The sequence below is a fragment of the Chenopodium quinoa genome, unplaced genomic scaffold (genome assembly GCF_001683475.1).
Source record: "Chenopodium quinoa cultivar QQ74 unplaced genomic scaffold, ASM168347v1, whole genome shotgun sequence".
Classification (NCBI taxonomy): Eukaryota; Viridiplantae; Streptophyta; class Magnoliopsida; order Caryophyllales; family Amaranthaceae; genus Chenopodium; species Chenopodium quinoa.
In genome coordinates, this window is record NW_018745281.1 from 971,443 (window position 1) to 999,232 (window position 27,790).

Genomic DNA, 27,790 nt, shown 5'->3' on the forward strand with positions numbered 1-27,790 from the left:
TTTTTTATGTCTCACAAATAATATCCCTTGCTTTATTGTAAATAATATGAAATATATGTAATAAAGTATAGATTAAATCATCAATAGTTACTTTTAAGTATCCAAAGTTATTTTTTAGCTTCCTTCAAAAAAAAAAAAAAAAAGTTAATATTTTAGCTTTTGATAAAAGCTACTTCTACCACTAAAAGATACCCCAACCTCTACATTGCTGAGCTCTCAATTTTTTTTTATTAAGTACCAAAAAGTTACTCAAAATCTAGTGCCAAGCGAGCATACCCTTAAAGTAATGGCCAGGCCAATAGTATAGGCCGGGTGGATGAATGAATAATTGAATATATTCATAAGGAGACGAAATTATATAGTGTTATTATTATTACTAGATAAAGCCTGTACGATCCATGGTTTGTTTGTATTTTTTAAAACAAAATTTTTTGGTATTTATGTGATAAAATTTGTTTGTTTTATATTTTTGGTAAAATTCATAATCTCAAAAGATAATATTTTATATTTAATTAATTTAAACTTTAAAACTTCATTCGCCAATTTTACTTATGTGGCATTTGAATTAATTAATTCTAAAAGAAATTACAAATCTCTTATTTAATTGGCTATAATTAAAATTTATAATCCTACATGGCGCGTTAAATTTTTTAATTCCTACGTGACTCTCTAAAAACTCGGGAAAAAACTCCTCTTTATATATATACTTGTTTTGGCCCGGACGATGCCCTTGATAAAATTTCAGTATAAATTTTTTTACTTGAATGTTAAATAAGGTCTTACAATCCCTTTTGATAATGTAGGATATTTAGACATACGATGTCATATCGCTTATTTAATTAAATAATAGTGTACTTTTTGTAGTTTAGTTTGTGAATATCTATGTTATTATTGATTTGAAATTATTTTTATTGAACTTAAATTGTTTTTTTTTAATTCTCTATTAATTTTTTTTTACATAAATTAAATCTAATATCATATCATATATCACTAATAAATAAAGCCGGTCTCGCAGCCAGGTTACGAGACAGCGACACTTGGCATTCCAGTTTTTCGCCAAGTGTCGCGCCACATAGACGATAAATATGTATTATTGTGACATATATGATGCTAAGTAAGCGATTCTTGGCTAGATTTTTTTACGATAAAATTGTTGTATAGAATTTTATTATCACTATACTTTTAATATTTCATATATACAAAATTAATCATAACTTTTAATAAATATCGTATAACTCGGTTTTATTTCCATCATAAAATTCGTTTCAAAAAGTTCTTTAAAATAATATCCATTTATTATATATTTAATTTAGTTAAAAAAATAAGGAAAATTTGAAAAATACCACCATCTATTGTTGTCATTTTGTACAATATCACCTCAAGGTTTTTATATTGTATTTTACCACCTAGTTTTATTAAAAACACTAAAAACTACCACCACTTTACCCTAACCTCCCTAAATGACGTCATGGTGGGTCCCAATAACCACCTCCCTTTCAATTTCCCTCTCCCTTCTCCCGATTTTTCCCTTGTTCCTTCCTCTTTCTTCTCTTCTTTCAAATTTTAATTCTTTTGGAGTGGAGGGTTGACCCTTTGGATGCATCTTACACCCGGGTGTATATAATTTATTTATTTATTTATTTTTGGAAAATTTGTCAGAAAAAACCTTTTAAAAGCACCATTTTGCGAAAAAAAAACCTTTTAAAAGCTTTTGGTTAAAAAAACCACCACATTCATTTTTTTTGCGAGAGAAAACCTATTTCCTTAATCACCCTCTAATTAACCTCTAACCCACCCAATTACTAAATAATTAGATTTAATTTATATATCAAAAAACCACCACCCCTACAACCAACCAACCACCCCTTCCCCTTCTTCCTCCCTTTCCCCCTCCCCTGGCAGTAACCCCCTCACCCAGCGGACCTGCCACCCAAACCCCCCCACCTCCGGCGACCTACCTTCACCGTTGGTTGACCCTCCCTTTCCCCCTTATCCGCGTTGGCAACCACCACCACCCTTCAATTTTTTGGTTCTAATCTACTTAAACATGCTCAAATCAAGTCCAAAACAATTGTAATTTGCTTCTAAATCACCTTAGCATCACATACATACAAAATCAAAGCCTAAACAAGCATCAATTACAAGCAAGATGCACAAAATTATAAACCCCAAAATCGATTTTCCAGGGTTTTTCAAAATCAAGGAGATGGTTGTCGCCGCGATGATAAGGGGGAAAGGGAGGGTCGTTCGGCGGTGGAGGAGGTCGCCGGGGGTGGGGGGATCTGGGCAGCGGGTCCGATGAGGGAGGGGAGTTGCTGCCATGGGAGAGGGAAAGGGAGGAGGAAGGAGGAGGAAGGGGAGGGGCGGTGGTTTTCCCATTTTATTTTTTTTTATATATAAAAAATCTAATTATTTAATAATTTTGGTGGGTTAGAGGTTAATTAGAAGAAATAAGAAAAATTAGAGTTTAATTAAGTTAATTAGAGGGTGATTAAGGAAATAGGTTTCCTCTCACAAAAAAAAAATGAGCGTGGTAGTTTTTTTTACCCAAAAAGCTTTTAAAAGGTTTCTTTTTTCGCAAAATAATGCTTCTAAAAGGTTTTTTCTGACAAATTTTCCTTCATTTTTTTTTTTAATTAATAGGGTGATTTGAAGACCAAATATGGATGTTATAATTTAACTTCGACCACGACGAGTCCCAGCTTTGATTAAAGTCAACATTTTTTAAAAACGTATAAAGTACAAGCTACTATCGACTTCATTGATAACTGAAGTATTTTTTTAAGCCTTCATAAACTTTAATAAAGTACAGATTAATTGATAACTGAGCTTAATCATTTTTCGTATTGTAAACGTAACATGCATGTAGATAAATCTTGTAATCATTATTCGATATAATCCGTATTACATTTGCAGTATTAAAATTGTCTTGCCTTTAATTTGACAGGAAGACCATTTTTCATCCTTAGAGTTAAAGACATGACATATTGAGGAGATGTCTCTTTTTGTACCATATCCACATCAAATTGCTCCACAACACAAGCTACTATCGACTTCATTTGTAGATACGCCATCTCCTTCCCTAAACAAATCCTTGGACCCGCATGAAAAACAGGATACTTATACAGGTTCTCCGACTTATAAGAACCGTTTTCGTCTATCCATCTTTCGGGTCGAAACATTAAGCAATCGTTGCCCCAAATGCTCTCCATTCTCCCCATACTATAAGTGCAATACGTGACAAGCGAACCCTTCTTAATCTCTGTGCCATCAGGAAACATGTCATCTTCTAAACATGATCTAGTATTTACAGGTACTGGTGGGTATAATCGTAAAGTCTCAGATAATGCTGCATGTAAATAGTTCATTTCTCTTAGATCATTAAAATCATACGTATCCCCGACTTGTTTACCAGCTCTATTCCGAACCTCCCCAACCTCGGACCGAATCTTTGTCAAAACATCGGGATTCTTGGATAACAACCAAAAAAACCAACTTAATACCGAGGACGTTGAATCCCTCCCAGCTAGAATAAAACTTATTACAACATCTCTCAGAAAATTGCAATCTTGTTTTTCACCTGCAGATATAAAACGTGACAACAAATCTTGTGAATTCACATCGCTATTATTATTACTAATATTTTCTCTTGGTATTTCTTCTAACCTCGCCCGTATGATCTTATCCGCAAACCCATGTACGGTCTTGATTGACTCCCTTAACCTCTTCTCCGATCCTACATTAAAAAATCTCTTAACTCTCCATATAAAAGGAAGCATGTACAAGAAACGTGCGGCACTGATCATAGCGGCATCCTCAAAAGCCCGCATAAATTCGGACTCGCCCGACCCGTCACCCGCCAAGCAACCCGGGTCAAAATCGAAGGCCAACTTACAAACATTATCAAAAGAGAACCGCTCGAGAATATTTTGTAAATCCAAAATCCGGTCTGAACCGGATGCTTCTTTAAAAATAGGAATAAGCCGTGTTGTAATTTCAAGCCTTACACTATCTAGAACAAAGTTCTTAAGGGAACGTTTGTTGAACTCAAAGCTGGCAGTTTTACGTTGGTGGCGCCAAAGATGATCGTCGGAGTTAAAGATGCCAGTGCCGAGAAAGTCATAGAGTAAAGAGATGAAACGAGTGCCTTTAGGGTAGTTGTCGAAACGGGTTTTGAGGAAATGTTCGACGTTAGGAGGGTACGCGGTGTAGACATCTTGCACATTGCCAGGACGGTATAAGACGGCGGTGTGTGTGGGGAGGTCAGAAAGGATTTCGAAGGTCCAATCGAGGAAGCGGTGCCGGTTCGCTAAGAACTGTGGTAAGGTGCCTAGGATGGGGTATTTTTTGAAACCAAGGGGTTGTTTTTTGGTGTTTGTAAGGTGGTATAGTGTGAAATATAGTGAAAGAAGAATGATACAGAAGAGAGTAAAATATGGAAAGAAGGAAAATAAGGTAGTCATGATTTGCTCCATTATATTATTTGGATAATAATGAATGAAGAAACTAACTGTTATGTTTTTATAAGTTTATAATCAATTGAATTGCTAACCTGGCTTAGACGGAATTTGACTTTTGATTAATTAATTAATTGAGATGAGGTTACGATTGGCAGCGACCTCACCTCAAAGTAGCTTGAACATACTATGTATACGTTTTGTCAAAAATTGTGGAGATAAACCCTTGTACGTTTCTTTTATTGTTTGATTTAATTGTTTAGAAAGCTGCTAAGAGACGAACATTAATTGTAGACGAGATTTGATTCATAAATTTTAGGTACCATCATGGCACCACGCACCAAGGCACCACTTGATGGTCCAAACTCTATTTATCACTCATTTAGACATTTATTACTCATTTACATTGTTTTCTTGTTTGTGTTTAAAAAGAATTGCGCAATGAAAACAAAACATGTAATTAAGGAATAGTTTCAAATGAATTGCTTTTACCAATTCGGTGGGATGCGGGGGTTGATATGCAAAGCAAAAAGCTAAAAATGAGAAAAAGTATTCTCTAAATTAGCTTATTTAGCCGTAACATTCGTAAGATTGGTAAAAGGAGATAGATATCTGATATCATCCAAGATAGCTAACAATAATGACAAGGATAATTCATCCTAGTAAGTAGCAAATCAAAATCATGATTATGATTACACAATTGATTTGCTTAATTATTTTATTTGATTTACATAGTTGTATCTTTCCTTTCTAGCTTGATATAGCTATAGATGATAGGCGATTTATCTTTGTAATTAAATGCCACCTAAGCTATAATAATCAACAGTTGTGATAAGTTGAAAAAATTACTTAATTTTAATCCTTTTTTTTTTTTGAAACAATAATTTTAATCTCATTTACATGCGAAAAATAATGAATCCAATCAATCATCTAGTCATCCATACCAATAAATAAACTAGCTAGCTTAAATTAAAGTCACGATTACTAAAGGGAAAACTATGCTTTCTCAAACAAAACATTTTCAAACATGAGTCATGTACTACGTAGCCTATAATGCGGTAATACCTATTATGTTCCACAAATATTGCACAATGAGGGGTTTGTACATCTGAATGCACATTCAATCTTAAATATCTTTGTTTAATTATAAAAGAGTTAGATTAATAAAACTAGTTGATATATTAAAAGTATATGTGTCCATACAGATCTAAGAATTCGATTTGTACCTTTGAAGAATTTAGATGATTTTAAAAAAAATATTTTTAATAATCGTAGGCATAATAGTTTTCTTCCTAAAAAATGGGAGAAAATAAAAAGTTAATCTATTTCATTGAAAAAAAAAACCCTTAGTTGGGGATGTTTATGTAAATTGGTCAAGCTGAGTTGGAATACATGCAACAATGACAAACGATATTACTTGGATATGCAAGACCGAGAAATTTTATCAATAACCCAACTATTCATCCAAGCAACAACAACTTCATCAATATAACTAGAACCCACATATTCAACTTTAGACCAACTTCTCTCTTCCTCCATTGTTGAAGATATTTGAAGCTTTAATTTTCTACACTTTTCCACGAAAAAAATTACCCTTAAGGGTTAACCATTTCCCTTAATAATATACATTTTGCATATGGTTTTCTTTAAATTCGGAAGCCGCCAGATTAAGGTGGTGAAAATGGTGGTGATGTGGTTTGTTCTTCCTCTCTCCTCCCCGTCTACGATTTTGAGGTTTTCATGGAAGAATCAATGGTGGTAGAAAATGGAGCCTTTTCGCGATGGTCGAGAAGTTGATTGACAGAGAGATGGTGGTGGTCGTGGTGATCTTTGTTTGGGCGGGCAAGGGCCAAAGGCCCACCTCCTTATAAGTATTTTTGAGTTGTTGATTATAAGAAATATAATGTTTAATAATTGTATATAATAAGTTGTGGCATAGTGGTTAAGTATTCTTATTATTGAGCAGAAAGTTAGGGAACAGACATTATGTCAGTGTCTTTACTTCGATATGACTCCGCGAAAACTTTAGCTGATGTAGCGTAAATATGAGCTGAAGTTTTTATGTTGTTGCGTTAAATTACAAATATTGCCAGGTAATCGATAAAGCTTCTATTTTTGTGTTAAATTACAAAAATTGTCACTTAATTGACAAAGCTGGGGCAGACTCAAAAAATGGTTGTAGGGATACCGTTTCCTTAATTTTAAAAAAAGGGACTAATTAAAGCTAGAAAGTCACATTAACCGAGGAATTCTCTGCCACTAATAACACAGCGATGGTATAACATTGTGTTTAGATGGTATCATCTAAATACCAACAAGAAATTATATCGATACTAACAAAACATTTTTGCATTCATTGGTATCACTGAATAAGTATTTTAGTATCATGATAACATAATCTAAAGTTAAATTTAATGCCAACGCGTGTCAAATTTCTTGAGTTTTTGCCGTGCCAAAACCCCCCAAAAAGTCGGTTATGATTCCCAATTCATTCAATGACCCTGTTTGGTTATTAGCTGTTAGCTAGTTGATATAGCTGATTATATTAATTGGTTTGACTAGCTGATTATATTAGATGATTTGACTAGCTGGTTATAAATAGCTGATTGTGTAAAAATGTTTGGTAAATAACTGTTTATTATTAGCTATTTCAATGTATTTAATACTAAAAACGCTAATTGATCCCAAAAATCTCTTTTAATAAGCTATTTACCAAAACACCAAAAGTAGCTTTTTAAAATGGTCAAACCTTTAAGGGGTCGTTTGGTTCGCAAAGTGGAATCGGAATGGAATGGGGAAAGGGTACGTAGGAGAATGGAATGAAACCCTTAAAATTTAGGGCGTTGTTTGTTAAAATAAAATACAAACGATGATTCCATAGAACCACCACCACAACACCACCATTTAGGGTAATTTTTTGACTTTTTTTTTTTCTGGAATTTGGTTGTTTGGAATTCCGACGGCGACCAGCGAGGTCGGGGGAGGATGGATTGAGGTCGGGGGAGAGCCGACGAAGGTGGAGCGAGGTCGGATGAGGTGTAGCGAGGTCGGGGGATCAGAGAGCCGCGAAGGTGGAGTGAGGTCGGGGGAGAGCCGGCGAAGGTGGAGCGAGGTCGGGGGAGGTGCAGCGAGGTCGGGGGAGAGCCGGCGAAGGTGGAGCGAAGGTCGGGGAGAGCCGGCGACCATCCGACGAGGTTGGTGGGATGTGGGTATTGTTTTGGGGTTTTCTGATGTCCTGCGGGAGAGCTACAATTCCGAGACTGGAACCGGACGCCTGTACCTGCAAAATAACGGAGACTCCTGAGAGCTCCGCCTCCAACGGTCAAGTTAGTACCTGATTAAGGAGTAATTAACACAGAAATTAAAGTAATAAGGTCTCTCTAGGTGAGAGTATTTAATGTAGGTAATCTGCTTTGCTAGCGAGATCAGCCGGTTATTAGTGTGTTCCGTAATGTTTCTCCTCTGTTCTGTTAATTATTCGGTCCCTTGATTAATGAGGATTAATCGAGTATTTATAGCCTTGGGAAGCATGCAACTCTCTAGGTTTAAGGTAAACCTAGGGCCGATCGGGCTTCTAGACTGAAATGGGCCTTGATGGCCGGTTGTCCCATTTGGCATGGGTGGACACGTGGCGTGTCTTAAGTGGTCCGCTTGTCAAACGGCGCTTGGTGGATAAAAATCCCCTAATCATTTGCCCCTCACAGGTGGCACGCGACTGGTCACGTGTCGCCTGTGACAGGTGTCGCACGGTGACAGGCGACGGCCCGTTACAGGTGTCACCTTGCAGACGGCCGGGAGATTCTCCCGCCCAAATTTGAATTCGGAAGCGACCCTTCGCCTTCTCATTTTGCCTATAAAAGGAAGTGCTGACTTCGGTCATTTTCACATTTGAGAATTTTTGCGAGAACATTCGGACCCCTGAACTTGCTCTGACATTTTCGGACTTTTTCTGCCTACCGCCTGTTCTGACAAGCCGACTGACCCGAACTTTCAGGACTTCATCAACTGTCATCCGTTCAGGTAACTCAGTTCTCCTACTTTAAATTTTCTTTTTATTTTTTGAAATGGCACCATGGAAGCACACGACACGCCCTAAGTTAGTGATCAGCCGGTCACCGGGGACGGCTGAATCTAGGACTAGGAGTGCCGCCTGCCCTTTTCTGGACCCATCTTTACCCTTTATACAAAGTCCGACTGAATCTGTGTCTATGCAGAACGTGATGGCCAGAACAAAAAAGACTGCTAGAATATCAAACTCAGACGGCTCCTCCCAAAGGGTACTCCTTAGCGAAACATCTGACCAGGCGCCAGATGTGGAACGAGGCGACTGTCAAGCTGACAGTTCTGAGAGAGGGACCAAGGTGTTCCCTTCTCATCTAACCGTGGACATGTCTAATTTACCTTCTGCTCCTTCTAAGGGAGAGGAGGCGGGCCCCTCTAGGAGAGGGGAGGCGTCGTCCTCTTCGGACTCGTCAGGGGACGAGTCCGATTCCAGCTCTTCTGACCATAGTTCTTCTGACCATAGTTCTTCTGACTCAGAAGAAAAACATAACCGCCTACAAGAGGCGAGAAGTTCCCATGCAGTGGAGAAGGGGGATAATTGGGCAGAGCCGTCCGCCTCTTACAGAGAGGAAAACACCCCCTACTACTGCAGGGTGCCCCGGGGCCGGATCGCAACCATGCGAGACAACGTGGCGAGCTTTATTGCTAACCACAAAATGGGCCCGGAGTATTTACTGTTTGTGCCGGATCCAGAAGATACTGTCGTCTGGCCGGCTGGTACCAGCTATGGTGACGGCTGTTTTGGCTGCTATGTGGCGGCCATCAAAGCTGGTCTGCGCTTCCCATTACATCCGGCTGTTCAGCGGATTTTAGATGGGTATAATCTGGGGTTATGGCAGTTAGCCCCCAACTCTTGGGTAAACGTACTCGGCTATGTGGCCGGGTGCGAACTGAACGGGGTGGAGCCAAGTTTTGAGGCTTTCGCCCACATGAACTATCTCAGCCGGACCCCTAAGTCGGGAGGTACCGGCTGGTATCAACTAACAAGCCACAGGGGTTACCTCATGACGAGAGGTAAGGCAAACAAATGGAAGGATTGGCGGAACACCTTCCTTATTATCGAGAGTTCAGACACGGAGCTGAACAAACGTTTTAACAAGTGGAACAGGGATCCGCCTCTTCTTGCAGGCGGCCGCAGCATGCCGCCTGTTCCCCCAAAGGCTAAAAGAGAGATCCTAGACAAAGGACTCTTCAAAGTAGAGACTAGGGTGAACTCTACTTCAGGGGTACGAGAGCAAGTACCCCTACACTGCGTCCCGAGCTTCAAGTGGCTCTATGATGAGTACTTCTTGGCCGCCTGTGGCCTCGGCAGTCGGTGCCCTAGAGGTAGCCGGCCTGACGAATACTCTGTTTTTTCACGCCTTGTTTACTTGGGATTTTTACTAACTTTGCTGTTTATTTCTTTCAGCCGACGCCATGAGTAAAATAACAGCATCTAAGACTGCGGCGGCCATGCTGCGGGTTTCGCTAATGAAGCAGTCGTACGCCGACTCCCCCAGCAAGGAGGCACCCTTGGTAAGCTTTGAAAACTCTTCCCCTTTAAGTTGTATTATGCATATACTAACTCTTTTTGTTTTCAGTCTGGCACTCCAAGGGCTTCTTCCTCGCAACAGCCGGACCCCAAGGCCCGGAGAACGACTGTTGCAAGCTCTCCTGGGTCTTCCAGGAAAACGGTGGCGGCTGAGAAGCAGCCGGCCACTTCTTCAAAAACCCAGGCGGGGCCGCCTAGATGTATGGACACTTGCTTGTAAAAACTCACTCTTGCTTCCTTCTTGATTAGGTCTAACTTGTTTTTCCTTTTGCTTAATGCAGCCGGCCCCCAGGGACTTGACTTGGTTGAGGTAGCCAAGTCAATGGTTAAAGTAGTTCCTCCCTCTGACAGGGAGGCGGTCAAGGGTGCCGGCACCCTTGACCTCGATGGAATTTCGGGGATCCTAGCTGAGGTATACCCTTTTGAAGTCCCAGGACGCCTGTTAACCCTTATGATTGGAAACTGACGCCTGTTTTTCTTTGTACTTAGGCCCTGCTCCGAGTCAACAGCCTTCGCAAGCCGATTGATCGGAAAAACAAAGAGGTAAAGGCCGCAAAGGCTATGGCCGCCTCCAGCTGTGATAAAGCAATGTTTCAAATTGCCCAAAATGAAGTACTGACCATTGATCTTCTTTATTATCAGGCGCAGGCGACCGCCGCTGTTCGGGCTCAGCTAGAGGCGGCCCAAAAGAAGGTTGACGAGCTGGAGGGGACCGTCACCAAATTTAAAGCCGAGCTGAAACCCCTTCGCCAGAAAATGCACTCTTACGAAGCCATGGAGAAATCTTTGGCTAACGTAAAAGAACGCCTGGTGAACCAGGAGAAGAGTCTTACCCAAGAGCTCTCGGACAAGGCCGAGCAAGAAAAACAAGAGCTCGTCCGGGAGATGGTGGAAGACTCCGCCCAAATCCAACGCATGACCTGGGAACGACTGTTCCCCAGTGCCGACTTTGCCTCATGGGAAAGAACGTACCGCCAGTGTTCGGAAATATATAATCAACAGATCCTGGCGGCTGCTGAAGAAGAGGCGATGGACGTTGCGTTGGAGGAGGAAGAGCCTGTTGTGGCGCTTGTGCCACTTGGGGGAAAGGCATCAAAAGATGATGCAGCGAAGGGCGAGTCCAGCAAGAAGAGTGCTGACCAGGCGGCTGCTGCTGATACTGAACTGCCCCCTTCTTAAGCTTTAAGTATATTTTTTCTTTTCACGGCCTGCGTGCCGTTTGCTTTGTAATTACCCGGCCAGGGGGCCGGGGTTTTGAATATTCTGCTGGTCTTTTATGGCCGGCTCATTTTAATCAAATTTTTTGTTTTTGTTCAAATTTGTCTAAGTATTTGAAATTTGCTCACTAGACAGACTGTTGTGTATGGCCGAACGTTAAGACAGGTACAAATAGTAAGTATGCCGCCTATGCCCCTGGACGACTGGTTGTCTGTTTCCAGGATAGATGATCAGTCGGCCATTTAATCAATCGGTATTCGAACTCTTTATTCAATTTGACCAAGTAAATAGAATTACCAAGTAGCCAAGGAATTTAAGTAGGAAAACAAGCGGCGGGTACCGGTTGTTTCCCTTTATTGCCAATGTTGGCCTCTAATTTGTTATTTGTTAACCTAGCAAGAGTATTGGTTGAGAGCCTTTGTTTATTAAAAACAAGTGGACGACTCGTACCTTTTAGGCTCAGTACTAAGTTTGAGTGACTATTAAGTTAACATAGGAGTTACTTAGTCTTCGTCACAATCTTGATTGAGTAGTAAAGGTATCAGGCGGCGTAGGCCGGCTAGACCCCTTGATTTACCAATGTTTGTTGGCTATTTACTCAATAGGTTATCCAGTAGGAATAGGGGTTCGAGTGCCCTTGTTTGTATAAATCAGGCGGACGACTCAAACTTTTTAGGTTCCATACCAAATTTGAAGGAGTGACTATGAGTTAACTTTGGAGTTACTCAGTCGCCGTCACTTTTATTTGAGAAGTAGAGGTACCAGGCGGCGTAGGCCGGCTAGACCCCTTGATTCGCCAATGTTTGTTGGCTATTAACTCAATAGGTACCCCCTGCATTTATCCCAAGTAATACAGGCGGTCATCTGACTCAGATGTCAACTGCTACCACTGGTTTGGTTAGTGATAGAGTTATCCTTGTCTCAAAAACGGCTACGTGGTTGCCCTTTGGGACAGTCGTATAGGTGCCGTGTAATTAGTTTATAGAACAATGTTCCACCCAAAAGGGAGCTGCTCTCTGCGACGAATTTCATCCGAATGGATGCCGCCGGACGCCTGCTATAATGTTGGGACAGGTCGGATTAGTTTTTAAAAGTTAGATCAGTTGACTAGGCGCCTGGTCTGATCATTCGGCCAGTGGCCTTGGTATGTTTTTGGTGAACGTATGTGCTAAGTAAAAGAAGGGTAGCCGCCTGTTAGTTACAGGATCGGCCAGGCCCTAAACTTTTTAGCTAAGTATTGTGAGTAAAATACTCGAGGGAGAGTAGCCGACTGTAATGGAACAGACGGCATGCCCCTGTAAAGATAAAGAGTGAAACTCAATGGAGAGTAGCCGACTGTAAAGGTACAGACGGCATGCCCCTCGTAATACAAAATTGAATAGTAAGTGCCAACTTTATTAAGTAGCTCTTTACTTTACATCATTCAAAAGAAATATTTCTTAAGGTTATCTACATTCCAAGTTCGAGGCAACGGTTGTCCGTCTGGTGTTTCCAGACGGTAGGTACCGTCCCTGACTTCCGCATAGATTCGGTAGGGTCCTTCCCAGTTGGGAGTTAGTTTGCCAGACTCGTTAGCCCTACCAACTGCTTCCATTTTTCTAAGTACAAAGTCCCCTACTTTGAGTGGACGCCTGTGCACTTTTTTGTTGTATGATCTAGTCATTCTCAGGCGGTAGATTTCATGGCGCAAAACAGCATTGCCCCTCTTTTCAGGAAGTGAGTCTAATGCCAGGCGCATAGCTTCCCAGTTTGCCTCTTCGTCATATAGCATTACTCGAAGAGTCGGCTCGTAGTGTTCTATTGGAAGAACAGCTTCTGCACCATAAGTTAGGAGGAATGGAGTTTCTCCAGTCGCCCCTTTTTCAGTCGTCCTAATGGCCCAAAGAACATGTGGTAGTTCATCTGCCCATAGGCCGCCTGCTCGTTCAATTTTTTTCTTGAGACCGTCTGAGATGATTTTATTAAAGGCTTCTACCTGGCCGTTTGCTTGTGGACGGCCGACAGATGCAAAGTAATGTCCAATTCCTTGGTCTCCCAACCAGCTTTTGAGAACAGGCGTCTCAAATTGGGGACCATTATCAAAAACCATAGACATGGGAACCCCGAACCGAGTGATGACGTTTTTCCAAATGAATGAAATTACATCTTTCGTCTTGATTCCCTTTACAGCCTCCGCCTCTACCCATTTAGTGAAGTAGTCAACGGCAACAAGTATATACCTTCTGCCGCCTGTAGCAGGCGTATATGGACCCAGAATGTCCATGCCCCACTTAGCAAACGGTAGTGGGCTGTGAATGGTAGTGAGGTCAGTAGCCGGACGGTGAATTAATTTGCCAAACCTTTGGCACTTGTCACATTTTTTCACCATCTCCATTGCATCTGCTTCCAAAGTAGGCCAAAAGTAGCCCTGCCGCCTTGCCCTTTGAGCAAGCATCCTACCACCTATATGGGAAGCACAGAAACCAGAGTGAAGATCATCTAGTATCTCTCGTCCCTTTTCAGGAGTAACACACTTTAAGAAGGGTTGAAGGTGCCCCCTCTTGTGCAGTTCCCCCTGTATCATTTCAAAACAGGAGGCTCGTTTTTTCAGTGATGCCGCCTGTTGAGGATCATCCGGCAGTGTACCGTTTGTCAGATATGCCCTGATTGAATCCATCCAGGTTGAGCTTCTGTCTAAAATTCCAATAGGATTTTCCTCGATGCTTCTCTTCTCCATTACTTCCCAAAACACAGTTCGAGGAGTATCGGAGGAGGCGGATGATGCTAATTTCGAGAGTGCATCTGCCTGGTTGTTTTCTGATCTCGGTACTTGGATCAGATGGAAATCCTCAAGGGAGCCGACTGCTTGTCGGACCGCCTGTAAATATTTGATCATGGCCGGATGTGTTGCTTCGTATTCGCCATTGTACTGACTCACTATCAGTTGTGAATCAGAACAGGCGTCTATTTTCCTTGCCCCGGCCGCCTTACACATGCGGATCCCGGCTAGTAAAGCTTCATATTCTGCCTCATTGTTTGAAGCCTGGAAACTGAAGCGTAGAGCATACTCGAACCTGTCGCCCTCTGGAGATTGACATACGACGCCTGCTCCACAACCGTTTGAAGTAGAGCTTCCGTCCACATATACCTTCCAGACTTGGTCTGGAACTTGAGAGTCAGGAGGACGAGTCATCTCTACAATAAAGTCAGCAAAGGCTTGCCCCTTCACTGCTTTTCTAGGCTCGAAAGTAACTTCGAGACTCTGCATTTCTATGGCCCATTTGATCATTCGTCCGGAGGACTCCATGGTGGTAAGGGGCCGCTTGATCGGTTGGTCGGTATACACGACGACTGCATGTGCCAGAAAGTAGGGCTTCAATTTTTTAACAGCCATGAAGAGTGCAAGACCAAATTTCTCCACTAGGGGATACCTCAACTCGGCATTTTTCAGTACGTGACTGACAAAGTAGACCGGAAGTTGACAGCCGTCCCTTTCAGCAAGGAGCACCGCGCTTAACGCATGATCAGAGACGGCCAGGTACATGTAGAGATTTTCCTTGGGCAAAGGGCTGACCAGCCTTGGCAAGGAATGCAAGTGAACCTTTAATTTCTGGAAGGCGGCCTCAGCATCCGGCCCCCATTCAAACCTTGCCTTTTTCTTAATTGCCTGGAAAAAGTATAGGCATTTGTCGCCTGATCGGCTTAGAAATCTTCCCAAGGCCGCCAGACAACCTGTTAACTTCTGAACCTCTCGGACGGTACGAGGCGACTGCATGTCAATGACCGCCTGTACCTTCTCAGGGTTCGCCTCTATTCCTCTCTGGTTGATAAGGAATCCGAGAAATTTCCCAGACTCAACTCCAAATACACATTTCTTGGGATTGAGCATGACATGGTGCCGCCTGAGTGTGGCGAAAGTTTCTCGGAGGTCCGTCAGATGATCTTTCTGAAGTTTAGTCTTAACAATCATATCATCAATGTATGCCTCGACGTTTCTCCCAATCTGATCAAAGAACACTGTGTTTATCATTCGTTGGAATGTAGCCGGGGCATTCTTAAGACCAAACGGCATGACCGTATAACAGTATAATCCCTGATCAGTGACGAAGGCCGTCTTCTCCTGATCTTTCTTCCACAAAGGAATTTGATGAAAACCAGAATAGGCGTCCATAAAACTCATCAAGGCATGGCCGGCTGTTGAGTCGACCAGGTTATCAATTTTGGGCAGAGGGTAACTGTCTTTGGGGCACGCCTTGTTCAAGTCTGTGTAGTCTACACACATTCGCCAGGTGCCATTCGGCTTTTTAACAAGTACCACATTTGCAACCCAATCTGGGAAGTAACATTGCCGAATGAACCCTACATCAAGTAATTTTTTGACTTCGGCGGCGGCCGCCTGACCTCTTTCTTCACCATGGTTCCGCTTCTTTTGCCGTACCGGCTTCTTTTTCGGATCCACAGCGAGTTTGTGTACTGCCAGATCAGGACTAATGCCTGGCATTTCATGGACTTCAAATGCAAAGATGTCCTTGTATTCTTTCAACAGGTTGTGAAAGTCATCACCAAGGTTTCTCAGAGCAGTCGTCCCAACTTTGACTGTTCGGTCAGGACGGGAGTCGTCTAATATCAGGTCCGTATGCTCACCAGCCGGCTGAGGGCGGAACTCATCCGGCCGGTCCTCTGCCAATGATTGCTATTTTCTTGCCTTTCTGGCGGACTCTGTCTGGGACGCCTTTCTTTTTCTGTCGCCTGTTTCTTGAACAGGCGCACTTTCCTTGACATTGTCAAGGTCTGTTTTTTCTCCACTTGACCCAGTGGCCTTAGCAGTGGGTTTGACATCCGAGAGATAGCACTCTCGGGCCATCCTCTGATCTCCCCTTAGGGAGCCGACTGTTCCATTGTCCCTTTCAAACTTAAGCAGCATAAGTGACGGGATTATAACAGCCTTGGCACTATTCAGGGTTGGGCGACCCAGAATTATGTTGTAGGCAGAGAGTTCCTCTACAACTAGGAATCGGACTACCATGTGTCGTCCTTCCCCTTTTTCGCCCAGGCGGACGGGTAGATCAACTCGTCCCAGTGGGTGGACGACTCCTCCTCCAAACCCTATTAAAGGGTGGGAGGCCGGATGTATGCAGTCCGTCTGATATTTCAGTTTTGACAGACATTTGCTGCTGATGAGATCTGAAGAGCTCCCAGTATCTATGAGGATTCGACCAACTCTCTGGTTGGCCACTTTACATTCAATAACGAGAGGGTCGTCATGCGGCCCCCTTATTCCTCCTAGATCCTCTTCAGTGATGACAATCTCAGGAAATGTATATTTGGACGGTCGTTCTTGGTGAACGGAATTTACATCTAACCGCCTTATATTATCTTTGTTGCCCCTAATAGTGGGGCCGCCTCCTGAGAAGCCGCCTGCAATGGTGTAGACGACTGCATCATCTGTATCGGAACTGTCGGCCTGTTGATTCTTTTTGGCCGACTGCTTTTTTGAGGAAGTATTCCCCGTAGATTTCTTGACATAAGTGTCAAGATCACCTTGATCAGCCAAGCGGTCTAGGTACCGCATGAGACTAATGCAGTCGTTGGTGTGATGACCAATGTCATCATGATAAGCACAGATTTTGTCTTGGTTCCGGTTGCTCGCAGAACCCTTCATGGGGAGCGGTTTCTCAATTGAGAGCCGTCCCTTTATTTCTTTTAGGATAAACTGGTTATCCTTGTTAAACACATACTTTGGGGAGTATGGTTTGAATTCCTTTTTCTTCTTGGCCGGCTGTTTAGAGGAATCAGCCGCCCAGACCCCTTTTCTTTTTTCATCTTTGTTGGACGACTGTTTCTGTCGTCCTTCTCTATTGTCGAACCTCTTCCCGTCCGACTGTTTCATTGTACACAGATCAGTCGCCTGTATATAGGCTTCTGCTTCAATCAAGGCCTCTTGAAGAGTCGCCACCCTTTTTCGAACTAAATCAAATTTGAAGGTAGACCCGTCTTTGAGACCTCTAAAAAAGTCAGTATAAGCTACCTCATCCGGTAACCCTTGAATCTGTATTCTCATCAGGTTGAACCGCCTGATGTAGGAACGAAGCCCCTCCTTTTCACCCTGCTGAATTGTTCCCAAATCAAGAGTCGTTTTCTTCGCAGGGATGTTCATTGCAAAGTTGGAGGCAAATAAGTAAGCAAGCGTCCTGAAACTGTTTACACAACCAGTCGGCAGGTTGCCGAACCATTGCTGTGCAATTCCCTTGAGAGTTGCTGGGAAACACTTGCACCAAGTGGGATCATCCAACCCTTGAAGGTACATCAGGTTGGTGAATGCCATCAGATGGTCTTCCGGGTTAGTAGTGCCATCATAGGCGCCTACTAAAACATTTTTTACTTTGGCCGGCTGAGCGGCTTCAGTAATTTCCTTGGAGAAGGCCGACGGCTGTTCACCAAGTCTAAGCAGCCGTAGCTGCCAGTCCATAGGTTGGACGTTTTTTGCTGCAGGTCCACCAAATGGAGGTGGCTGCATAAAATATTGTTGTTGCGGCACAAATGGCAATTTTGGTACCGCCTGCGCACTATGAAAGCCAGACTGACGGGAGGTGCCGCCTGACTGACTCTCATGGTACGACTGAGTTGGCCTCATCGAGGCATTTCGCAAACTGTCCTGAAAATTTGAAGTAGAAGCCGACTCTGATAATCGGTCACTCTTCTTCTGCTCTAGCAGGTGCCGAGCATCTGTGAACGTTTGCTTTGACCCGTCCGCCTGAATATGACGAACCGGTTTCCTATTTCCCGTAGGATAACGGAGTTTTGTGAAATCAAGAGCAGACGGCTCCCGCTTCTTAGATTTAGGATGGGGAGTCGCCTCTCGCCCTTGAACTGGCTTCCTCTTCAGTGAAGTGGAAGGTTTTTTGGCCGCCTGCTCTTTGACTGAAGCAGGCGGTTTTTTGTTGATCAACTCTTGGATCTCTCCCTTGAATCCCCTCATGAAGGTCATGAGTTCGTTCCTTGTGATGGGAGCAGACCCATCAGTCGGCTGTTGCCGAGCAAGCGGTGCGCCTGCTGGCTCGCTTCCTGTTTGAAGATACTCCCGTTCCCTTATTTCAGTATGACGGGTACGGCGGGCCCTTAGGGTCCCGTCTGGAGCTGTATGAGTTTCAACTTCAAATTCACTTTCGGTATCATGGTCCGACTGAACTTGAGGGTCGTCTAGGGGACGCCTCTCTTCTGGGGTCGGTACAGACTTGGATGCCATCTCTGAAGTACTCTCCCCACAGACGGCGCCAAATGTTTTGGGGTTTTCTGATGTCCTGCGGGAGAGCTACAATTCCGAGACTGGAACCGGACGCCTGTACCTGCAAAATAACGGAGACTCCTGAGAGCTCCGCCTCCAACGGTCAAGTTAGTACCTGATTAAGGAGTAATTAACACAGAAATTAAAGTAATAAGGTCTCTCTAGGTGAGAGTATTTAATGTAGGTAATCTGCTTTGCTAGCGAGATCAGCCGGTTATTAGTGTGTTCCGTAATGTTTCTCCTCTGTTCTGTTAATTATTCGGTCCCTTGATTAATGAGGATTAATCGAGTATTTATAGCCTTGGGAAGCATGCAACTCTCTAGGTTTAAGGTAAACCTAGGGCCGATCGGGCTTCTAGACTGAAATGGGCCTTGATGGCCGGTTGTCCCATTTGGCATGGGTGGACACGTGGCGTGTCTTAAGTGGTCCGCTTGTCAAACGGCGCTTGGTGGATAAAAATCCCCTAATCAGGTATGGTGGTGGTTGGGGAAAGGGAATGGTAAATGTAGGGGGGTGGGGAATGGGGGTGGACCAATTTTGGGTAAACCCAAAATAAAAAAGGGGAAATGAAATGAAAGAATGTCGCTAACAAACGACAACAAAGGGATTCATTCTCTTTCCCTTTGTTTAAACCCCCCAACCAAACACCCCCTAATAGTGTTCAATAAGCTAAAAACTTTTCAGAAAGCTCTTTATCAAACAAAGCCAATATCTACCTTCAGATCGCGGGTTCGAAACCTTTCCCAACCATTTTAATTTTTTGTGCTTCTCCCTTTTCTTCTCCCTCTCCCTCTCTCATCTCTCTCCTCCCATTCCCCATTTCCTCTCACCTCGACTCACTTCTACTCAACCGCCTCATTTACTCACCGCCTCTGCCGCCGCAACGCCGCCGGAAGAAAAGATGTCGGAGAAGTTCTCGGCAACCTTGAGGATTGGCGATTTGAACGATTTCATTGCTCCTTCTCAAGCTTGTATTGTCGGCCAACTTAAACCTAATCCCACCAAACCTATTATTAATGATTTCGAGGTTTGTTTTCTTTTTTTTTTCTTTGATTTTATGAAACCCTAGGGACTTTGGGTATTGTTATTTTGTATTATTTCTGTTGAATTTTGATAATTTTGGTGATTTGATGCATAATATTTGGAGAAATTAATTTATTGAAGTTTTAATCTTGTTGATGATTAGTGATAAGTTGAGTTTTTGATTTGCGGGGGCAGTTATGTTGGTTAATGAAGTATGGAATTCGGAAATCAAATTATTAAAGTAGTTCAATTATGATCTTCTGCTGAGGATTTTAGTTTTGGAGTTGTGATTTCGTGGGCTCGTTGTTGCTCCTCGAGTGTTGAATTTTGATTTTGGGGTGTAGAAAGGGGCAATTGCAATACTGAAGAATTTTGATGTAGTATCGTTCTCATTTCGCGTTTTTGGCAATACAAGTTTGAATACTTAGGGAAGACAGTTAGAGATTATGCTGGATGATCCTTGTTGGGTTGACATGTTAGTTGAATTTGAAGGTTATTATTTTAAGGGAGGGGAAGGGTGCTGTTCTTTTACTGCAAACACTTAAAATTATGTTTTGGAAATAAAAGATAGATGTAATTGTTTTGTGGGTTACTCTATTAGTGCAAACAGCTGATGGAATTGTTGGGTTATGAGTGTAGAAGCGGGACATTAACTTGAATTTAGTTCTTCTGGTGAGAAATTTTATTTTGGAGCTGTGAAGTCGTGAGCTTGCTGTCCGTGAGTTGAATTTTGAGAACTGGGGTTTATGATGGTGTTTTTTTTTTTTTTTTTTTTTTTTTTTTTTTTTGTGCTGATGGTGTCTTGTTAGATGCTTCCGGAGGAAATTATATATAATGTAATTTTGTGGGTTTCTGAACAGTTGAAACTTTGGAATGTTATAGGACAAAGATGTAGTTTTTGTATTTATGGAAGGTGATTAATAAATTGGATGTAGTTTTGTTATTTTACTATCGGTTTCTTTATTCTCACGAGCCTCTACTTCTAAATACTTGTTTAAAGATTTAAACTTTTTACCTTTTTTGGGAGTTCAACTAATAAGATGCTGCTTTGAATGATCTATTGAGGTTAGAAAAGAGCAAAGGCGGGGCCTCCTGCTGCTACAGAACCTGTTAAAATTTCACTCAAGGACTGCCTGGCTTGCAGGTAACCCTCTTGATAAATTTGTTGTAGGATTGTAAGGAAATTATTAATTATGTTCGTTTAAAATGCCCAATGTTCAGCTTGTCGGGTATGGTGATTTTTTGTTGGGGTTGCAAAGATAGTATGAATTATGTAAGTGGAGGGTGTCTAATGTTAGGCTTGTCCTGTTTGTATTTTTTTTTGGGTACCCATAATGTCTTTCTGGATGGAACGAGAATCCTTCAACTTTTATTAATTTATTTCTGATTGCCTGAAAATAAATATATATCTTGAACTGTCTTGTTGTAGAAGTCTTGATAATTTGCTAAATATGTTGACTCTTGACAGGTTTGAACATTACCTTCTATTCTTGATACCTAGCATGGCATGCGTGCTGAAATTAGTCAGCAATTTTGTTAAAGCATGGTTTTACAAGAATGAGGAAAAGTGGTAGCAGAAAGCATAGTGATAAAGAAAATAATGAGAGGATAGAAGATGTCTGGATCAATTAATTTAGTCTTCATATTGTTATCGTAAGGAATTCTTTTGGTATAAGTGGGGAAAAGGATAAGATTTTGAGAATCAGAGCTTTAGAGAGTTAATTTGGAGGAGGGGTAGACAAGAGAATGGGACATATTTCCCAATCCCTTTCTGTTGCTAAAATATTTACATTGATTTTGGTCTATTTTGTGTGAACTTGTCTTAAGTAGCTTCCTGATGGTTCAGTCATCTGATTGCTTTAGGTGATACAATCTCTGTATATGGTTCTTGCAAGTTGCAACAGGTGTCTTGTCCTTTTTTTTTAGGATTGTTTATTATTGTCATTTCAGATCATCTATCACTTCTATGTCGTGGGAAAATGAAGATATTCGTTAATATCTGACAGGGAATGTTTCTTTCGCTAATCAGTCATTAAAGCAATGAAATGTTATTCCTGGAATGCCTTACATGCTGAACTTCATTTTTGCTTTCTGTATATAGCTTTTCTGTTTCCATTAATCACCAAATCACACGATCATGGCTATGTTAACTAGGTGTAGTGACTTTTATTTTGGGCTTTTTATTTTTTATTTTATTTATTTACTCCAATTCATTTATTTTCTGTTTCTGTGGTCATATTCAGTGGATGTATAACATCAGCAGAGACTGTGATGCTTGAGAAACAAAGTTTAGATGAGTTCCTGTCAAGTATCAATAAAGGGAAGACAGTCATAGTATCCATTTCGCCGCAGTCTAGGGCTTCTTTAGCAGCTCATTTTGGCCTCGCACCACTTCAGGTGTGGGATCTCACTTGATTTTCTTTCTCTTATGGCAATATTCTTATTAGAGATGCATGGTAAGCAGAACATGCTGTTTTTAAGGGCTTGGACAAAGTTGATTGTTGTGCGTTTTGGCGTCATGGCCATGGATGATTACTGTTTAGCACCTTTGTCCAAATTTAATCTTCTATGAGTTGTTTTCCTAAGGTTTTGATGATAGATTTATATTTCGTACTTAATTTTGCTTTATGAATAGAACTTATTATTAAAACTTCCAAAATTCCAAGGTAACAAAACTATAATGAAATTGATAGTTTTACTGATGAAAGCTCTTGTTGAAATTATTTAGAAGTATGCTTTCACCAAATGCTCAACTGTTGAGGACTGCTCATATATTTGGGAGGACCATAAATGTATCTCAAGTCTACTTCATCATTATTTCTCAAATAATGATCCTTGCCCTTCGTATTTTGAAAGAAAGGAGTGTTTGGTAATCTATATCATATTTTTGTAGAAGGGCTTTCTGGGGTTCTGTTATTGAAGTTACAATTGTTGCTTTGATTAAGTAGAAGAGTTTAAGCTTCAAGACATCTTGTATTCCTATCACAGAATGCTGTGAAGCAAATAATGATGTATTTTTAATTTTAGTCAGTAGACACAATACCTGGCTTGATTAATTATATTGCTTGTTACAAATACTCCCTACGTTCTCGAAAGTTCGACTTTCTCACTACACTCTTGTTTCTACTAATGCTTGGAAAAAGCGAGTGGGTTTAAGAAAATAGTGAACGAAATAAAAGTGATGTAGTAAAAGGTGGGTAGGTATTAAGAAAAAAGTGAATAAAGTAAGAGAAAGGGTAAAAAGGTGTAAATATTGTGGGGTAAGAGTGGTAAGATTGTAAGAGAGGTTTTCCAAAGAGGATTAAAAGTAGAAGTGTGCCGAACGTCTCAAAATAGAAAGTAAGTCGAACTTTTGGGAGTAGAGGGAGTATATAAAATTACCTTCTTTTGAGCAAGGTAATAAACTAATTATGATATAGTAAAACTGTGAGGTACGTAATATGTAAATTGTTTTAATATTTTAAAACAATTTAAAGTCATGATTGTTGGAATCTAAGTGGAAAAGCCATCCATCAAGTGAACACGTTTGAATTTAGACGTGAAGGAGGTTTGTGACCCACGAAACTTATTTCCAATCATGCTACAAAAATGCGACTCCTTTTTTGTTTTCTCCTGGCCTCGATAAAAATTCGTATTGGACTTAAATGTGAGGGTGAATCACTTATTAGGCTAAAAGCTGGCAACATTTGTGGTAAAATAAGGAGCATTTTGTGTTCAATGGCTCAGCTGCTCCAACTTTCAGTTTTGGATTAAGCTCCCTAGTATGGTTCTAGTCGTAGGTAAATTTACAACAAAAGAGAATGGAGATATTTTTTAGGGTTAGAGATAGAGTTGGTATATTGGATAGGGCTAGAGTCGGCACATGTGCAACAAACCAGCCTATGCCTCCTATGTTTCTCGACTGTTCTAGAAGGAATTCCATGTATAACGTTAGGAATGTTTAGCTATATTAGTTACAACACTTGCAAGGAAAGTAGAGAAGGGTAGAAAAGGAAATCCTCCCAAAAGTTAGTTAGCTAGAATAGTGGAGAACAAGGTAGGCGTGCTTGCTGATTTAATATATATATATATATATATGTGTGTGTGTGTGTGTGTGTGTGTGAGAAAGCCATGTACGAGAGTTATACAGTAAGTAGTGAGGGAAACAATCAGTAGGAGAAATCGCACATTCCCACCCCTTGAGTGTGGGTAGGTTGTAATTGCATTGGTCACCCTGATCTGTATAATCATTTGACCTTAGCTTTTCTTTAAATGCTTCTTGCTTTACTTTTTTTAAATTCTCTCCAAATATTCAATACTGTTAATTTGCTAGATTTCCTGCAAAACTTGATTCTTAACAACTTGATTCAGACACAGACTTCATGTAGGCAAGACTCTTGATGACTTGTTAGTGCTTCTTTTGTAATCGTGGCACTTTATTGAGAAGTGTGATGTAGACTGGATGACTGGTGTTTTGACTTTGCATTGAAGTTATGCTTCTATGTTGCCTATACCTTTTTATGTTTTACCCTTTTGACTATGCAGTGCTTGGAAAGAGAAGTAATTTAAAATTTGCAGTTCAGTTTTTTTTGTAGTTTCTCCTTTGGCCGCTTCTAGAATATCATGGATGATTGAATGCTGAGGTGTGGGTTAATTTTGCATTTAGTTTGACATTTTCACCTTTCGCTGAAGTCATATTTCTTCTTCCCTTCAGGCTTTTAAGAAGCTCACAACGTTTTTTAAGTCCCTTGGAGTGAAGGCTGTTTTTGACACCAGCTGCAGTAGAGATTTAGCGCTTATAGAAGCATGTAATGAATTTGTGGTACGCTATAAGCAAAGGCAGTCTGGTGATGATGATGGGAGTAAGACATCACTGCCAATAATTTCATCCGCTTGTCCAGGTATATATAGTTTGCTCACCAATACGCCCCGGCCCTGGTGCAGAAATAAGATTGAAGAAAAGAAAATTTGTAGAAATGAATAGAAAGAAAGAGAAAAATAAAATGGAATGAAAAGAAAGAAAGAGAAAGGACTAGCTTTACTTTTGAAGGCTTTCTTCATTTGAATTTACCTTTTTTTCCTGTGAAACTCCCAGGGTGGATCTGCTATGCAGAAAAAACTCTTGGATCCTACATCTTACCTTACATCTCTTCCGTAAAGAGCCCTCAGCAAACAATTGGGGCTGTCTTGAAGCGCTACCTTTGCCAGAAAATGTCTTTGAGGTAATTTAAACTTTAGGCCCATGTCTCCATAAGAAACCAATATTCTTTTGGTTCTATGGCATAGTTAAACATAACGTTAAAAAAAAAACTTTTAATTTTCTTGTCATTTCTCTCTCAGTGGATTAATGGGTTATAAACAGGCCAGATGAAGTTTATCATGTTACTGTGATGCCTTGTTATGACAAGAAGCTTGAGGCTGCGAGAGAAGACTTTGTATTTGAAATGGAATATCCAGATGAAGATAATATACATGGTGATCTAGGGGTAGCAGAGGTGGATTCTGTGTTGACCTCTGGAGAGGTTTTGGAACTAATACAGGTACAAAAAAATGTTTCAGCTGCTAGTTTCATTTCATATTTTTGATTGTAATGACTCCTATGTTACTGATTTTATTTATTTATTTATTTTATTTTTTTGGTGACAGTTAAAATCTGTGGATTTTAGCTCCTTGGACGAATCTCCTCTAGATAAGATGTAAGAATCAACTAACTTTTGTGGCTGATGCTTCAATTTGGTATTCTACTGTAGTTGATACTGATGGTGTACGATCTTTAATTACCACCTTCAGGTTGACAAATATTACTGATGATGGATATCTGTATGGAGTCAATGGAGGTTCTGGGGGCTATGCTGAAACTATTTTTAGGCATGCAGCAAAGGCCCTTTTTGACAGGGACATTGAGGGACCTATAGAGTTCAGAATGATAAGGAATTCAGACTTCCGTGAAGTTATTCTTGAAGTAAGATCTCTCTTTCTAATCTCAAGAATCTTTATGCAAACTTAACCAACTGCATGGAATTTTGTTTGGCAGTTGAAGAGGTTTCTGCAGAATCTTGGATAGCTTGCAGTTATCTCTTTATGCAATAGTTGATATGTGCTTTATTGGTTGAGAATTTTATTGTTATGGAAAGTGTTTATAAAAACCCTTTTTTTTTGGCTCTTTAAGAGGATTCTTTTTTCTTTACATAGGAGTTGAACAATTCTTTGCTCCAGGGTGGAATTTAATTACACTACTGAGATAATGAAGCCTCAAGTTCCTTCTGATTTTCCAATACTATACTCCCTCGACCATCTTCTCGCCCATCTCCCAATCCTCTTTTATCTGTTGCCAGTCAAGTTTGAGTCATTTCCTCCTCTTGTTCTGTTTTTCTTTTGCTTCCTCTCTCTTCAATGGAGATGCCATCATGTTCATTATCGCTTAAGATACAAGACTTTGGTCCATTGATCAATTTTGTGTATCTTCTGGTTTTGGACCTAAACTGAGCTAAAATTTAAAAGTCCCAGCTAAGTCAGGATGAGTACCATACGAGAATCTATTTGACAATCTTCCTTTTGTCTAGTCCAGCCTGGTCCTTTTACATTCTGACTTGTGGATTTTTCACAATATCTCATTGCTGCTACAAGTATTACCTTGCTGTTCTTCATGTATGCATCGATTCGCTATATGTGCTGAACCCTGCCATTGAGTGGGGATTCTTGAGTTCTGATTTCTCATCTGGAAAATTTTCCTTCCATGTAAAAGATTGACGCTAATGTTTATGTGTTGCAGGTTGAGGGAAAAAATGTCTTAAAGTTTGCCTTATGTTATGGCTTTCGAAATCTGCAGAATGTAGTAAGGAAAATCAAAACTGGAAAATGTGATTATGATTATCTGGAAATCATGGCATGTCCGTCAGGTTAGAATTGTGTTCGCTCATCTATTTCATCTGGTTTGGAATTAGATCAACTGGGACTGAAATTGGATAATCTTTTGGGTTGCAGGTTGCTTGAATGGTGGTGGTCAAATCAAGCCGAAGCCAGGGCAGTCTGCCAAAGATTTAATTCAGCAATTGGAAAGTGTTTACATGGAGAATGTAAGGATTTCATTGCTATTTTGAACTGTTCTTGAATGCTTTAGATGTATCTCGTACAATATGATGTATTTGCAGTGTGACAAGGAACAAATTACAGTGCATGCATACACATTGACCTTCAGTTTCATATGCTGCCATATGTAACTATAGTTTCAGTGTCCTTAATTTGTTGGTTGCTTCACCCTTCCCCCCTCCTTTTTGTTGCTGACATGGAAATTTCTTTGGAAGGAAGTCTTATTTCTTAATGCGAATACCCACATATCGTTCTCCTGGTTTATCTGTTTATGATTGCATAGTATCTTAGAACCTAACATGGAAAAAATATCTGTTATGTGTTCAAGTTTGACCTTGCTTGCTAGAATTGGTCAGTAAATGGTACTTTTTCACACTTTTTTAACTTTAGTGCTTATTAATAATCTGTCTTTGCTTGAGTAATTTGCAAAGATGACATTGAAGTTGGAAGATAGCATTTTTGGTTGATAAGTATTGTCGTTTAGGTACATCTCTGATTGCTGATCCTTGTTGTGGCAGGTTTTGGTTGCTGATCCATTTCAAAATCCCGTAGCAAAAGGGTTATATGATGAGTGGCTTGAGAAACCTGGGTCTGAGAAAGCTAAGAAATACCTGCACACACTATACCATCCTGTGGTTAAAAGCATTACGTCTCAGTTGCACAATTGGTGAACTTGTTGCCCTGGATTTTGTTCTTCCCAATTGCTGAACTCCGGAGGTCTACAATTGTGCATATGCTTAGCCTAGAGTGAGTTTTTTCAGACCTATGGTTGGAATCATATCTACACTTCATTGATATAGGCTTTACGGAGAAGACCAGTTTTACCAGAGGTTCTCCAGGTGTACATTACTGTAGATGTAGTGAGTTCTTTTGTTAATGACAGGATGCAACTCTATAGGAAGATAAGTCCATTTGATCTGAACACTTTTTGTTCTTTTTCCAGAAAAATTATATAATTATACACATGCATGACAAGGTTTTTGTTCTGTAGTTTTGTACCATTAACCCATATTGTAAGATGTGCTCTGTATGTTATTTTCTCAACACTCTTGTTCTGAAATGATATGTGTCCCATTTTTCCTTTCTGTATAATGCGTTGCCGTGAGGCTTGAACTGAAATAAAAGAGCTGGGTCATTGTTTTATTTGATTCGAAGGAAATCTAAAG

The 27,790-nt window shown here is 40.8% G+C and overlaps 2 protein-coding genes across 3 annotated transcripts; one reads left to right on the forward strand and one right to left on the reverse strand.

Annotated features, from left to right (window-relative positions):
- Window positions 1-2,667: 2,667 nt before the first annotated feature.
- On the reverse strand, window positions 2,668-4,500 carry LOC110711739 (cytochrome P450 94A2-like). Its single transcript, XM_021890157.1, has one exon. It carries the CDS (start codon window positions 4,473-4,475, stop codon window positions 2,919-2,921), a length of 1,557 nt encoding a protein of 518 aa, XP_021745849.1. The 5' UTR covers window positions 4,476-4,500; the 3' UTR covers window positions 2,668-2,918.
- A 14,663-nt stretch (window positions 4,501-19,163) lies between these two features.
- On the forward strand, window positions 19,164-27,709 carry LOC110711520 (protein NAR1-like). Of its 2 annotated transcripts, none has more exons than XM_021889927.1 (11): window positions 19,164-19,560; window positions 20,627-20,700; window positions 21,800-21,953; window positions 24,250-24,436; window positions 24,631-24,757; window positions 24,898-25,075; window positions 25,182-25,231; window positions 25,326-25,497; window positions 26,365-26,434; window positions 26,520-26,611; window positions 27,143-27,709. In XM_021889927.1, exons 1-11 carry the CDS (start codon window positions 19,435-19,437, stop codon window positions 27,293-27,295), a joined length of 1,383 nt encoding a protein of 460 aa, XP_021745619.1. In that variant the 5' UTR covers window positions 19,164-19,434; the 3' UTR covers window positions 27,296-27,709. The 2 variants fall into 2 exon arrangements, with proteins under 2 accessions (XP_021745619.1, XP_021745618.1); XM_021889926.1 differs by having other exon boundaries at window positions 19,167-19,560; window positions 26,308-26,434.
- Window positions 27,710-27,790: the final 81 nt, after the last annotated feature.